The 14597-nt window shown below is 35.1% G+C and overlaps 2 protein-coding genes across 2 annotated transcripts in view; both read left to right on the top strand.

Moving 5' to 3' along the window:
• The window catches only part of LOC129225191 (SEC14-like protein 2), a 125718-nt gene extending 113629 nt beyond the window's left edge, over positions 1-12089 (top strand). Inside the window, exons 12-13 of the mRNA XM_054859759.1 lie at positions 6567-6876; positions 8517-12089. Of these exons, the coding sequence (XP_054715734.1) occupies positions 6567-6876; positions 8517-8617 (411 nt within the window). The 3' untranslated portion in view covers positions 8618-12089. The remainder of the gene's footprint in view (positions 1-6566; positions 6877-8516) is intronic.
• An 886-nt stretch (positions 12090-12975) lies between these two features.
• Positions 12976-14597, top strand: part of LOC129224698 (SEC14-like protein 3) — a 46514-nt gene continuing 44892 nt past the window's right edge. Inside the window, exon 1 of the mRNA XM_054859244.1 lies at positions 12976-13187. The gene's annotated coding sequence lies outside the window, so the exon portion shown is untranslated. The remainder of the gene's footprint in view (positions 13188-14597) is intronic.

The raw sequence follows: 14597 nt of genomic DNA on the forward strand, positions 1-14597 counted from the left end.
AATACTTCTTATTTACAATATATACATGATTGAAATTTGAACCAAAATAAAAAACAGTTAATATTTAAACCAATAATTTAGAACACTTTTACGCAAATATAATAAATTTTAACTGTACAACAAATACTTTTTAAAAATACGTTGAAAAATATCTAGTAATAATCTTGCAGTTCCATATTATACAGTAATTGCACTGGTCTTTTAAGAATTGTCGTGCCTGTTTTTACTTCACAACTTCTTATTTTCCCGTCCCTACCAGGGAAGGTTGCAATAATTCTTCCTAGCTTCCAAAAATTTCTTGGTAAAAAATCATCTCGAATCAAAACTATATCATCTACCTTAAATTCCTTTACTTTTCCCTTGTTTAGAGAAAAATGTGCTGAATTTAAATCTAGCAAATATTCCCTTAACCATCTTTTCCAAAATGATTCCATAAGCTTCTCTCGATAGTTAAATTGTTTAATTAGCAACCTCCTAGTAGAGAATTGGGACTTGCAAAGTAATTTTACTGATGGTAAACTTAAAAGTCTCTTCCCTACTAATAAATGAGCTGGTGTTAACGGGTATGGTTCATTCTGTTCGTTGTACAAATAAGTCAACGGTCTGGAGTTGATAACACTTTCCATTTCTACAATTGTCGTTTCAAGTTGATCCGTAGTGAGGGAGGATTTACCTAAAATTTTCCGTAGAGAAGTTTTTACGTTTCTCACTAGTCTCTCATAAAAACCTCCCCACCAAGGGGCCTTTTCCACATTAAATACCCATTTAATGTTCTTCCCAGCAAAGTAACGTTCAACTTCTGGGTGTTTTATTAGTGAAAAAATTGTCTTCAAGTCCAAATTTGATCGTTTGAAAGTTTTGGCATTGTCTGAATAAATTACAGAAGGTATTCCTCTTCGAGACACAAACTTTCTAAATGCCAACAAAAAGGTCTCTGCAGTTAAATCATTCACAAGTTCCAAGTGCACTGCCCGTGTGGTGGCACAGGTTATAAGCAAAATGTAATGTTTGTCCTCCTTATCCTTGACGTAAAGAGGGCCAGCGTAATCAATGCCTATAACATGAAAAGGACATGACTGTTCAATCCTCGATAATGGAAGTGGCGCGACTACCTGTTTTCCAGGTAGAGCATTAAATCTTTTGCAGACAATACACCTGCTCAAAGCGGACTTGATGGCCTGGCGACCCTTGATTATCCAAAACTTTTCTCGTACTTGCACTAGAGTGTCCGACACTCCCGAATGGAACACGTTTTCATGAGCATCATAAATGATCATCTGCACAAGGCTATGATTGGATGGTAACACAATTGGATGCTTGAGAGTTGAAGAGAAATTTGCGTTTTGCAGTCTTCCACCTAGTAGAAGCAGTCCACTTTCCTAAAGAAACGGATTCAACTTCAGTAATTTTGACTGAGTAGAAAGCTTGTTATTTGCTCTGAGAGCGTATATTTCTTCCGGATAACATTCTTCTTGAACGTACTTAATCCAATAAATTTCTGCTTCTTCCATCTCTTCTGCTTTCAGTTCTCCTAAATCGCGATCTTCCTTCCTTTTTCTGATATTTCTGCAAAATCTCTGGATCCATGCCGTTAATCGTTTTAATTTCTTCCAGGAGTTAAAATTTTCAAGTTTTAACAAAGGTTCCTTTTGACTCTCATCCCTTTTGGTTGCACAATGTAAGGAAAATTCAATTTTCGTTCTTCTTTTATTTTTAATTTCTTCAAACTTCGAAGATGGCATTTTCCCTACTGGCCAATTTTCTTCAGGTAACTTAAGGAACGCAGGACCATGAACCCATTTTTCTGAATGCAGTAGATCTTCAGCATGGCTTCCTTTTGTAATTATATCTGAAGGATTTAATTTGCTCTCACAATGTTTCCAGTCCAGCGGATCAGTATGGCTCTGAATTTCTGTTACTCGATTCGCTACAAAAGGCTTCCAGTTTCGAGCTGATCCTTTAATCCAATGCAAAACAATGGTGGAGTCAGACCAAAGGAAAACTGTTTTGATCTTCGGGAAAAGTTGTTTAATGTAATTCGCTAGTCTTGATGCAATAAGAGCTGCCATTAGTTCTAACCGAGGGAGAGTCAATGGTTTCAAAGGTGCGACTCTAGATTTGGACATAATAAATGAGGTGTTTGGTTCTTGTGCGTTACTCTGGAACCTAAAATAGGCTACAGCTCCATAGCAAGCCTGATTTGCATCTCCAAACACATGAAGTTGAACACATTCAAAATCTAGTTCCTTGTTTGAAAAGTAATGCCTAGGGATCTTAAAATCAGATAATATTGGAATTTCTTTGCACCACTGCAACCATTTTTGCTGCACTTCATTTGGTAGTTCTTCATCCCATCCAACCCCTTTAATCCATAGTTGTTGCAAAAGGCACTTAATGCGTATAACAAAGGGTGAAATAAATCCAATGGGATCAAAAACTTGAGCTGCTGTCTTAAGAACTGATCGTTTAGTACAAGGGAGATTCCCGTCTATGTAGGAAAGTAATGATTTTAATTCAATTCCGAAATTGTCCTCAACATTGAACCATTTTAGTCCAAGAACCTTTAAGGCTGCAGCGGGGTATGCATTCTCCCCGAAAATGTCTTTATTGGTTTCCCAATTTTCTTTAAGTTCGAGGGAATTCGTTTCAAATTTCCTTAAATTTAACCCGCCTTCTTTCATAATTGTTACAGCTTCTGCTGTTAGTTCATATGCTTCAGAGACAGAGTCAGATCCATAAAATAAGTCATCAACATAGAATGACGTATTCAACATCTCAAATGTCGAGGGATTTGTCTCGCTATATTTGGCTACATGATGCTTTATTACAAAATTTAAAATAAATGGTGAACATGTTAGACCGAAGGCCAGACGATTTATTTGGTAGGAAATCACATTCTTTTCAAAATCACAATCTTTATAATACAAGAACCTCAGATAATCTCTGTCACATTCGTGAATTTTTATCTGTAAAAATGCTTTTTCACAGTCCGCGGAGAACGCAATTTTATGTCTACGAAACTTAAGGATTAAATCTGTGATGGAAGGTAATAGTGACGGTCCTTGACATAAGCACTCATTGAGCGAAAGACAGTTTTTTCCCTTCGAAGAAGCATTGTAAACAATCCGAACTTTAGTCTTTACATTGTCCTCTTTTATTACAGGTCTGTGGGGTATGTAATATGAATTTTCTAAAATGGACTGATCTTGGCACTCTTCTATAACCTTATCACGCAATTGTTCCCGCAAAATTTGATTATAACTTTCAAGTAAAAATTTATCGTTCATTAATTGTTTTGACAGACGATTGAAACTTTTCTTAGCGACTTCATAATTATTATTCAGTTGAGTTTTCGGTAACTTCCACAATAATTTTGTTTCATATCTGCCGTTATCAAACGTTAAGTTATTTTCAAATTCTTTAAGAAACTCTAAATCATGTACGGATTCTTTTTCTGTATCACATCCGATCGCTTCTATTTCCCATAATGCTTTTAATTGCTGATTCAAATCATCTTCAACGGAAACGCTAAAGCAAGCCGATGAGTTATTGAAGGTTGTTGGTATCTTACCCGAAATAATATCCCCAAATACACTCTTCTGAGCGAATAGATGTTTAGATAATTTTATGGGGGCTCCCTTTATAATGTCGAAAATGTAATCCATTCCTATTAGTAGCTGGATTTTCCCTCGTGAGCATTTCGCGAGGTCAAGGTTATGTAATTTCACGATTTCTTTTATTTTGAGGGATGGAATATTTTGATTTCCTAAACTTGCTCCTGAAATATGATTAGTAACTAAAGCTTCTATCTGGAAGGTCATATCTGGGTTTCGTAAGCTTTTAACATTCAATTTAACGAGATCAAACTCTGAAGGTTCGGGAATTCTTTTTCCAAATGAATAAATTAGTAATTTTTCTCTTCTTAATGGCTTCAAATCAAGTGCTTCAGCTACTTCTCGTAGCAAAAAACTTCTTTGTGATGCTGTGTCAAAAAGAATATTTATGTCTACTATTTTATCTTCAGACAAAGCTTGAGCGCTACAAGTTTGTAATAAAACTGATGTATGTTCTGAGTGAGACGTACTTACAACAGTTTCGATTTCAGGTGGATCCGCCCTTAATTCGGTTTCTTTTTCTTTCTTGCAAAATAATTGGATATGTGACTGACTATTACAAATATCGCATTTAAGTTTAATCTTACAGTCTTTTGATAAATGACGCCTGAAACATTTATAGCATCTGCCTTCTTTCTTCAACTTAGCGCGTTTATTATCATCCGATAAATTCTTACATTGCGATCCGTAATGTTGATTACTGCGGCAGAATATACAGAATTTATTTGACGCGGAACTTATGTTTAAAGCAGCAGCGGACGGAGTGTTATACCTCTTAGGATTGAATTTATCGTTTGAGCTGCTCTGGTTCCTGTCAACGGACACCTCGCTCGGGCCTCTTCCGAACACATTCAATGCGCTTTCTCTGCACTCAACTTCTCTCTTTATGAATGCTATTAACTCAGATACATCACTTTTAGAAGGATCTTTCTTTCTGTGAAATTCAAGAACTAAATCTGACGGTAATAGTTTAAGCAAGATCGGAATTAAAAGGTGACCATAAGAACCCGAAGTTACTCCTAATGAATTTAAATTTCTTATACTAATTTCACAAGAATCATACAATTTTCTTAGAGCTTTCACATTTGTAGAATATTTTACAGCTTCAATATTTAACAGTTTATTCATATGACATGCAATTACAGTTCCTTCTTTGCCATAACGATCCTTTAATAAATTCAAACATTCATCATAATTCTTCTCAGATAAAGAAAAACCGGATACAATATTATATGCTTTCCCTGACAACAATGATTTTAAATACACAAATTTCTCAATTTTTGACAAAGCTTCATTTCCGTGAATTGCGCTATTGAAACTGTTAAAAAACTCATAAAAGAGACTAGAATCACCATAAAAAGGTTTAATTGACAGTTTGGGCAGTTTCAAACTGAACGTTGGTATAGGTTTGATTTCTTGATTTACATTATGTTGAGAATTGCCGGAAATAGTAGATGCGCATTCATCATTATTAATTTTTTCAAACCGACGTTTTAATTTCACTTTAATGCTTGTTATTTTATCAGAATATTCTTCGCTTACATTTATTTCATTTTCAAAGAGTTTTGGATCGGTTATGGCATCTTCGATTTCGGAATTCAGGATGTTTAGTTCTGACTCTTTTTTATTTATTTGTTCTAGTAGTTCAGTTAGCTCGTCAGAGTTAGTATCTTCAACTTTAGATTCTAATATGGATTCAGATTTTTTAATTAACTTTGTAATACTTCCTCTCAACGAGGTTCTTTTAACTTTAGCTTTTTCCGTAGCATCCATTTTGATTCCGAAATCGATTGAATAAATTCATGCAAAAAAGGGTTCAAATCTTTACCTTTGTTTCCATGAGTAGAAATTTAATCCGAAGTCTCTCCTTCTATCCCAAGGCTCCTTCCCAAGTTTCTGGGCACCAAAAAATATGTAGAGGATTTTCGCCCCTTCTTCTTTGTCACATTTCCCATGTATCAACTTTGGAGAGGGAGAGAACTGAAGAGACTACGTTCATTCACAACACACACAAACTAATTTATTTTCTATATACGGAAACAGTATACATGATGGGCAGCCAATTCGCCCTTTATCCCGAATAGCGGTCAAGAGATATCCATAAATTTATCCCGCTATTCGGTCAGGAGATTTTTTTTTGGCAGTCATGCCTTCATAGCTGCCTATAGCCATATGAACTCAGGCGCTCTCATGCATCTGCGCAGAAGTCAATCGCGTAAAGCCCCATTGCGCAATTATGGAGATCCCGAGTTATTAATCTTGGGATCTCTGTCAAGTTTTACGCAATGTGACCGCGTGGAGCATATAATTTCTTACAAGATTTAAGTCAAATTTAGATCTTAAATTGGAAAAGACTGATTTTGAAAGGGGGGAGGGAAAGGGATTGGGATATACTCTGGTGGACGCTCAAGCCTGTAAGATTCTGTAATTCCATAGAAGAAGACCATGTAAGAAGCATTAGTTTTGAACGATCTTAATTTCAAAAACAGTTCTTTATTCATGGTTATCTTCATCTATATCATAGCGTATTCCCTGATCGAGTAACGCTGACGTCCTCAACAATGAAACGCGTGCCACATCATGATAATTTGGTAATATTTTTTGGTAGTGTTTGACATGCAGGGAAATACCTTATTTTGACAAGGTTGAACTAGATCCGGCATCTTAACTGTTTTACTGGTAAGACTGATATTTTAGGAGAACGAAGAAACGAAAGAATGGTCAACAATGAACGCTATCTACTGGAGTTTAGGGCTCATCCGTTGGAGCATGGATTAAGTTTCAACTATCAAAATATCGCCAAACATGCAATTGTTTCGTACAAATGTAGAAGCAATTTTCAACCGTCATACCTTGACGAGCGATTTTCTAGTAAATAAATATTTATTTTTTTCAATATTAAGTTATGCATCATTCAAAACTACTTTCGCTAAGTTACATTTCTTTTCACAGATTATGCATGGTGGTTTAATTCCAAAATCGTACTACAGGACCAAAACCAAGTCGTTAAGCCAAAACCCTGAAGCGCAGAAACTAGTGGTTAATCGTCTTTCAAAAGCCGAATTAGAGTTAGAAGTCCAAGAACCTGGCTACTTCATTCAGTGGGAATTCGAGACCCAAAGTCATGACATTGGAATTGGTCTCTTCTACAAAGACCCAACGGACAACAAAAGAACTCTTGAAACACTTGTGCCAAGTCAAAGGATAGATACTACCCTGGGTACAGAAACAGGAATGTACAAATGCGAAAATATTGGAACGTGTAAGTAATTTCATAGTAGTCGATGCTTTTCCGGAAAATAGTTGGTTCTAACTAATTTAACTAAGGTATTTCTGCGTTGCAAATAGTTCACTGACTGGATTTAATACGTTAAAAAAATCTCTTAATGCTTGAATGTTAGATTGACAAAGAGTTGCACCAAGAACAAAAATCTTGTAGCCGCTTTTCTAGAACATCATTAGATATACATACAATAACTAATTTAAGTAGGAAAATTCCAAGTTGTGCAAATAGTCTGCTGGTTAGATTACATTTATTCCATCAACTCAACCTTTCTTTGCCTTTCCTATGTTCTTGACACTGGATGAATAAGGTGAGACCAAGCGAAGGAAGTAGTCCCAGCAGGGTGTCAACATTTTGAGTGACATTTATCATTCTGCTTAGGGAAATCATTTTCAATTTGTTTACACCCACATATACAAGGCCCATTCCAAAAGTAATGCAATTATTTTTTTAAAAGTAATTTATTAAACAGATTTGTGCAAACACTTAAAATTCTTCAAAGTAATGTCCTTGAGCCTCTACACATTTTTTCCAGCATCTCTGCTACGACTGAAAAGCGTTTTTGGGGACCTCTCCCAAGATCTTCGTCGCGGCTGATTGGATGTCTTCTGTGGATGAAATACGGGTTCCTTCAGGTTTGCCATAATCCGAGGGAACAAAAAGAAGTCTTCCGGAGCAACGTCAGGGTTATAGGGGGGGGGGGGTGAGGACAGCGTTTCATCTGGTGTTTAGCCAGGAACTCGCGGACTCGCAGCGCGTTGTGGCAAGGCGTTTCGGCACGAACTTTCCTCATTGCTAAATCTTGAGTAACAATGCGAAACACAGCAGTAGACGACATGTTCAGTTCATTGGCAACCATCATGGTGGTCAATCAACGGTCAAAGTTCAACAATTGACGAACACGAGCCACATTGATGTCGGTTTTGCTGGTTGACGGCCGCCTAGAGCGTTGTTCATCTTGAACCTCTTCCCGGCCCTCTTTACAGGTCTTTAACCACCTCGAAACTTGTCTGTGTAGGACAAAGAAGAGTTTCTGTAAGCCTCACGAATCGTTTTGTTTGTCGCCTCAAGATATTTTGTTGGTTTAGCAACAAAACTCAATCGCGTTGCATTTCCTCCGTGACACGGTCGGCGCGCAGAGGTTAACATTAACTGACGTTCTGACACTTCCACAGCTCGGAGAACACTGAGATCGGTTTTCCCGAAAACCTTAAGGTCCCCCCCCCCCCGACCTAACCCAAGTAGTTCGAGTCCACTCCGACCAATAAAAGTGGCCGGGAAATTCAGTTGCATTACTTTCGGAATAGACCTTGTATGTAGCCTTTCTTGGTTATAATTTCAGAAAATTGTCAATTATTTTCAATTTTATTAGCTACTCTGCACGGAGTAGTACATCTACTTGAACCGAATGAACTAGCCACTAAGAGTTCAAACAGTTGGCGATCGCTTCTAATTTTCCCGTTTTTCTTCCACTCGTCGTGACGTCATTCCAAGAAACATTGCAAAGAAGTGAAGTTTAGGCGATAAAGAATTCCTGTTTACCTTCTCAGTAGTTATTTATATTTGAGAATCTTTAAGATAGAACTGGTATTAAGTAAAATATGTTTTTTTTTTTTCAGACATACTCGTGTTTGATAATTCTTACAGCTGGTTGCATTCTAAGGAAGTTTATTGCATAGCAAATGTAGTGAAGCCCTCCTTTGAAAACAACAACTTATAAGCCATGGAATTTCCTTTCATAAAGACATACTTGTGAACGCATTTCTACGATGTTTTAAGTTTACAAGCGGACCAATCACTTTTAAATCTGGATGATAACATGACAAGTGCTTGTACATCATAAGTGTATTCTAAAGTGTCAAATGCTTCATTTTGTCTAAATCACCTTCACGATTTTATGTTATAACATTATTTTCAGCTAAAAGGCATTTTTAGCGAAATGTTTTGTAATCAAAACTGAGATGGATTTTTTACGCAATGAAGTAAAAGACATGTCTTACGAAGGAAGTGTATGTAATGAAAGTCAGGCTGTGTTCACAGAAAAAAAAGAACAATTATTTTCACAGAAAGTGCTATTAGTTAGCTTTAAAATTGAAACTTTTGAATATCAAAGCGTTGTGTGACTTCAAAATAAAATAAATAAAATGTTGAACTCGTACCTAAAAAATATCCACAAAATATAAAATACAACAGGTTATAGTTTGCTTTTGTCGAATCAATGCTGCTATGTAGAATCAAACTAAGTGTAGATTTAAATCATCTACAAATTCTTTTGACGAAAACCATATCTGTGCTACAAGTTTTTTTTCTAGGTAGTAAAATTCCGCACTTACTCTTAACTAATCTCTTCATTATTGAGCTTTATTTTTCCCCCTTTCCTTCTTCCTCATGACAAACAGCTAATTAAAACACGTTCGCTGAGGCATGCGTCCTGAAAATTTAAGTAATTCAAGTAGTAAAAATTCATGCAGTAGCACACGCCTTTAACATTCATTTTCCTTTTCTGCAAGTTGAAGTAAAAGAGAAAGCTCATGAATGCAAATTAAGTTCAAACTCCCACTTTTTGAACATCTTCACCTGGTGGCGCACACAAGGGGAGGGGCCAGGGATCCAGACCCCTCCCATCGCCCTTGAGTTTTTTTCGATTAATTATAATCCTATTTATATAGTATGTAAAATAATTCCAAGCAAAGGCTACAATAATTTCAGATTTAATAAATTAAGAAATAAAAATTTATTTTATCTCTTTCTTCGCCTGCAAAATCGAACTGTATGGGAACATACAATTTTCCATAAAGCTGATTATGCTTCGCTGTTTTTATTTTTAATTTTGAGAAAAGTAAATACATTCATTCTTGCCCTTTCTGATATTTTATATGGGTATTTGTTATTAATAAATTAATTTTATTAACTAACTCTAAGTAATTATTCACCCTTTTTTTTAAATGTTATTTTTCCCGAAAATCAAAAAAATCAAACCAACATGCTTGGATGCGTGTTGGACTATGATATGAGAATGGTGGACCTTCGATCCTGGAGACTCCCTTTGAAACATTCCTGTGTGCGCCACTGTCTCTAGCTGTTAAGTGTTTTTTTTTTTCTGCTACCATGCTTTTTTGTAGTTCGCATAATTTAAAAAGATCTTTACATTTGTTTAAACTCGATAGATTGTTGAATAAACTGGTATTCCATAACTAAAATTCTTATGGTTGAATGTTTCATCCACTTGTATTATAAATGTTTTCAATCTTGGATGATGTGCTGTTTAGCGTAGCCGATTGACTAAACCATGTTTTATTTGCCAAACTGTGATCTTTGCTGTCACATTATAAAAGATGACGAAAACTATGACAGAGGGGACTCCGTTTATATGGGGCTTCCTATAATATATTTTTATAATAATATATATTCTTCCAATAATATATAAAAATATTTTTTTCCCTCTAAAGTTTGCTGTTCGTGTATACGTTCTGGATCATGCAATAATAGGTCGTTCAGGTGCTCTGAAGTTTGTATTACATATGCTGGGAATGACGAAACGGGATCTTCCAGGTGTTTCACAGTTTGAAGCTTGTGCTTTACATGCTTCAACATTCAACGAAGTCTTATACATACAAGAATAGACGAAAATAAATCTTGGAGGAGTCCTATTGTTTGCCATTCGTGTAACATGTGTACACAAAAGAGGGTCTTCCGGGTGCCCTGTACTTTACTGTTCGTGGGTCTTCCAGGTGTTCTAAAGTTTGTTATTCATGTATAGGTTCTGGATCATGCGATAATGGGTCGTTCAGGTGCTCTGCATTTTGTATGACATATGGTGGGAATAACGAAACGGGATCTTTCAGGTGTTCTACAGTTTGAAGCTTGTGCTTTACATGCTTCAGCATTCAAAATTGAGAATTCCAGACTCTCTGCAGCTTGCAGATTGTATTAGAAGAGACAAAAATAAATCCTGGAGGAGTGCTATTGTTTGTTAATCCGTGTGATATGTGTATACAAAAGAGGGCCTTCCGGGTGTCCTGCACTTAGCAGTTCGTATTATACATACAGGAATAGATGAAACTGCATCTTTTGGATGCCCTACATTTTGCTGTTCGTATTACACGTGCTATAATGGCAATTTAAAAAATATCTACGGAAAGACGCATTTAATGAATGCGTTTTTAAGTACCTCTCAATTGCTCTGCAACACTACCTTGATCCTAGCTCAAAACGTTTTGAGGAAATGAGGAACGATTGAGTTCTTTTCGTGGACACCTTTTTATTTTGAACAGATTTTTTTTTCTTTTGTTTAAATTCAGCTGATAACAAAAATGGATACTTTAGAAAAGATAAGGAACATATAAGACTTAAAAAAATCTTTTAATTTCTTCAGAAGTTTGAGTTAGGAATACGCTATTTCGGAGTAGGAGGTAGATTTTAACTGCAAAAGGCTGATAAAGTGCTGTTGATACATGAAATGCAACGTTTTAATGACGTATAAACAACAGGAAGGAACTCTGAACTTCTTAATTTGAATAGAAGATTTATAGTAAATGTAAAGAAATTTGGTCTAAAGTGAAGTCTTTCCGTCGCAAACAAACTTGAAATGAAAATTGTAAAAACACTTTTTAAAATGATTTAATTTTGATGAAAATCAATAAAAATATTTTGCAAGAAAATGTTTTGACTGTCTGAAAAAATAACTATTGAAAATTTCGCTTAGGTTTCACAAATGAGCGCGTGTGTAAAACTATAGCTTATTTTTGTTTAGGTGTTGCTAAGTTCTCCTTTGTTAGACAAATTATCTCTCAAAATATTAAGCATTACACATTTGCACCTTCTCCCTTTAATACAGTGTTCTAAATAAAAATTATTCTCACCGGTGGGGGGGGGGGGAGGAAGAAAAAATAGAGTAAAACATTTTTACATTTTCAAATTATAAAAGAGTTGAAATTTTTTCGGCTCACACAATTCTTTGTAATGTCATACAAAGTTTAAGACTAAGGTGTTAATAACAGCATTAATTTCATTATGTATGACGTACTTTTTTTGTACGTTAAGTCTTTTATAAATTAAGCTCACTTTATTTATTATTGTGCAAATTACTGTCTGCTTCAAGTTCTAATCCATTTTAAGTGCATGATTTTCTTATTCTGGGAAAACTGTTTTATATTGCTACGTAGAAATGTAAAAAAAAAAAAAAAAAACAATTTTTTGTGCTGTGAAAACTACAAAATACCGTATGTGAAGAAGAAGCTTCTGACGCGTGATACATGTATTTCCATCCTAAATTATTGTAATTTGTCAGTATGGAATCAGTATTTGTAATGTCAGAATTAGTGTTATTGTTATTTAATAAAACTCTTTTGAACTAGCATTCTTTGATTGAAATGTCATTACACAAACAGACATTCAACTTTGAGTAAATGTAACGTAGAAGAGGGTGGCGTAAAGTGGGTAGGCTAACGAAAAATGATCGAAAATGGCAGATTTTGACTTTTTATTGTAACAATTTTGGTTTTATTTTCTGGAAGAGATTTCGAAATTCAAAATAAAAAGTGATTCTTGCATTATTTCAAACCCAATATTTATTTATTATCAAATACTACAAGCACTCAAAAAATCCGCTTTGTCCTACCAAGGGGCCTAAAGCGGGTAAGTTTAATTATTTGTGATTTGGTACATTTTTCAGTAAAATATGATTTAATAAATGATTAAAAAATTAGCTAGCTAACTGCCATTATAAATAAATAAATAAATAAAGTTATCGGTACAATAAGCATTAAGTATGCATCCATTGACTCCTCTCCCCCTGAAATTGTCAAAATGAAGGGCCGGATTTTACTTAACAATAAGTAAAATAACTTAAATTAAAATATTTTTCACCATAACAAAAACTTTAACAAAGCATCTTAAGTTTGAAAAATGTTAAACGCTATTAGAACTAATTCCAGGGCATTCAAACTAATTGAGGAAAGTGCATGAATAATAAAAACAATACTATTTATAAAACAAATTTTGACATCATAAGTACTTCAATTTTTCAGCAATATCAAGCAATTGCATGCAAGTGGCTTAGAATGGATCCTCATTGAAAATCTAATCTTATTTCCTTGTTGATGTACGAATTACGTCAAATGAAAGAACAATGCTTTGATCATGCTTTTCCTTTTATTCTCCATAAAACACTCGGATACGATCGATGTATTTCTTTCTTATCTTAATACACTTATTTATAACTGCAAGTGATTTGAGTGGCTGGATAACCTAGGACTCAAGAAGTAAAACGAGAAAGGTAAACAATTAAGGTAATAGTGGATATTAGTGTTATCGTGCTATCCAACTAATGCTAAAGCTTGATTTATTCCTAAAAAATATTGAAAATTGTTAAATGAAATACCATTTAACATGTGCGCAAAAAGAAACTTTTTAAGTTTTTTTGTGTGATGCAATAATACATTTGAGTAACATTTGTTTCTGTGCTTCTTTTAATGTTACCTATTCTTTAAAAGAATTCTCCAAAGCAAAATCATGTAAACACTCTTTCATTTTTTCTTTCATTTTCCATGTTACTGATAAAATAACATAATATTTATACCATTTAGCGAAGAAAAAAAAGCTTTTTTTTTCTTCAGATTCATATTGGAATCGGTAGGTTGTAAAAAATAAAACTTGTTGTAAAAAAAAAAAAAGAAAATTAATTTGAATTCTGAAAGTTTGAATTCAAATTATGATTTCGCAATCACGAACTGAGACAGGACCCTACTCATTGGAGTTATTGTTTCTAGAAACGGCTCCTGTCCCCCCCCCCCCCCAAGCCTGCCTCTCCTCCTGGGCGGTTACGTGTGCATAGTTGTGTGTGTGCGTAGACCTGTGTGTATGCATGTAGGTGTGTGTGAAGGTATGTGTGTGAAGTCGTGTGTGTGTGTATGTGTGTGAACGTGCGTGTGTGTAGGACATGGACGCCTCCTATCAGGAGAAGCGGGTAGCTCAAAACCGGAGCAGCCGCGCCGCGCCGCCAGCAGAGGAGGGTGGGCGGTGGTGCTGCATAGGCTTCTGGTAAACGTTGAAAAAGGCACGGACACCAAAAACGGTCAAATGAGAACAATAAGCAATCGTGACTGCTTAAAAAGCAGAAAGATTATTTAAATACAACTGCAATTTAAAAATGTGAAATTATTAAAACATCACTCACTGCATTGCTTATGATGCAGTACTCTCCACTTAACCCCTGAATGCATGATTTTTAAAAACACTTTAAAATATGATCTTTGGCTTTAAACTTAGCTACGTTCAAATCAAGAGAAAAACACTTTCTGAGCATTTCCAAAAGCAATTTCTGAACATTTGGCTGAAAATTTATGAGATTACTAGAGGACCCGACAGACGTTGTTCTGTTCAAACTTCGTAAATGAGAAGTTAAAAAATTTCAATAAACTATCAAGTGTTTGAACCGTTTTGTTGAAAAAAATAAGTAAAAAGAAAATGTTTTAAGCTGCTTGGTGTTAGAATGCGAATATTTATTACAACTTGATTTATCTAACGCCCACTGAGCAATTGTTTTATGAACTATTTTTTCTCCCGTACTTGATGGCTTGTTCCTTCAGCCATACTCAAAGGATAAAAAGAGTCTTCTGATATTAAGTGTAAAAAACTAACTACCCATCTAGAACAAACGGGAAATCCCGCTGCAACATCCCCCATATGAAAAAGAATAA

The sequence above is a fragment of the Uloborus diversus genome, chromosome 6 (genome assembly GCF_026930045.1).
Source record: "Uloborus diversus isolate 005 chromosome 6, Udiv.v.3.1, whole genome shotgun sequence".
NCBI lineage: Eukaryota > Metazoa > Arthropoda > Arachnida > Araneae > Uloboridae > Uloborus > Uloborus diversus.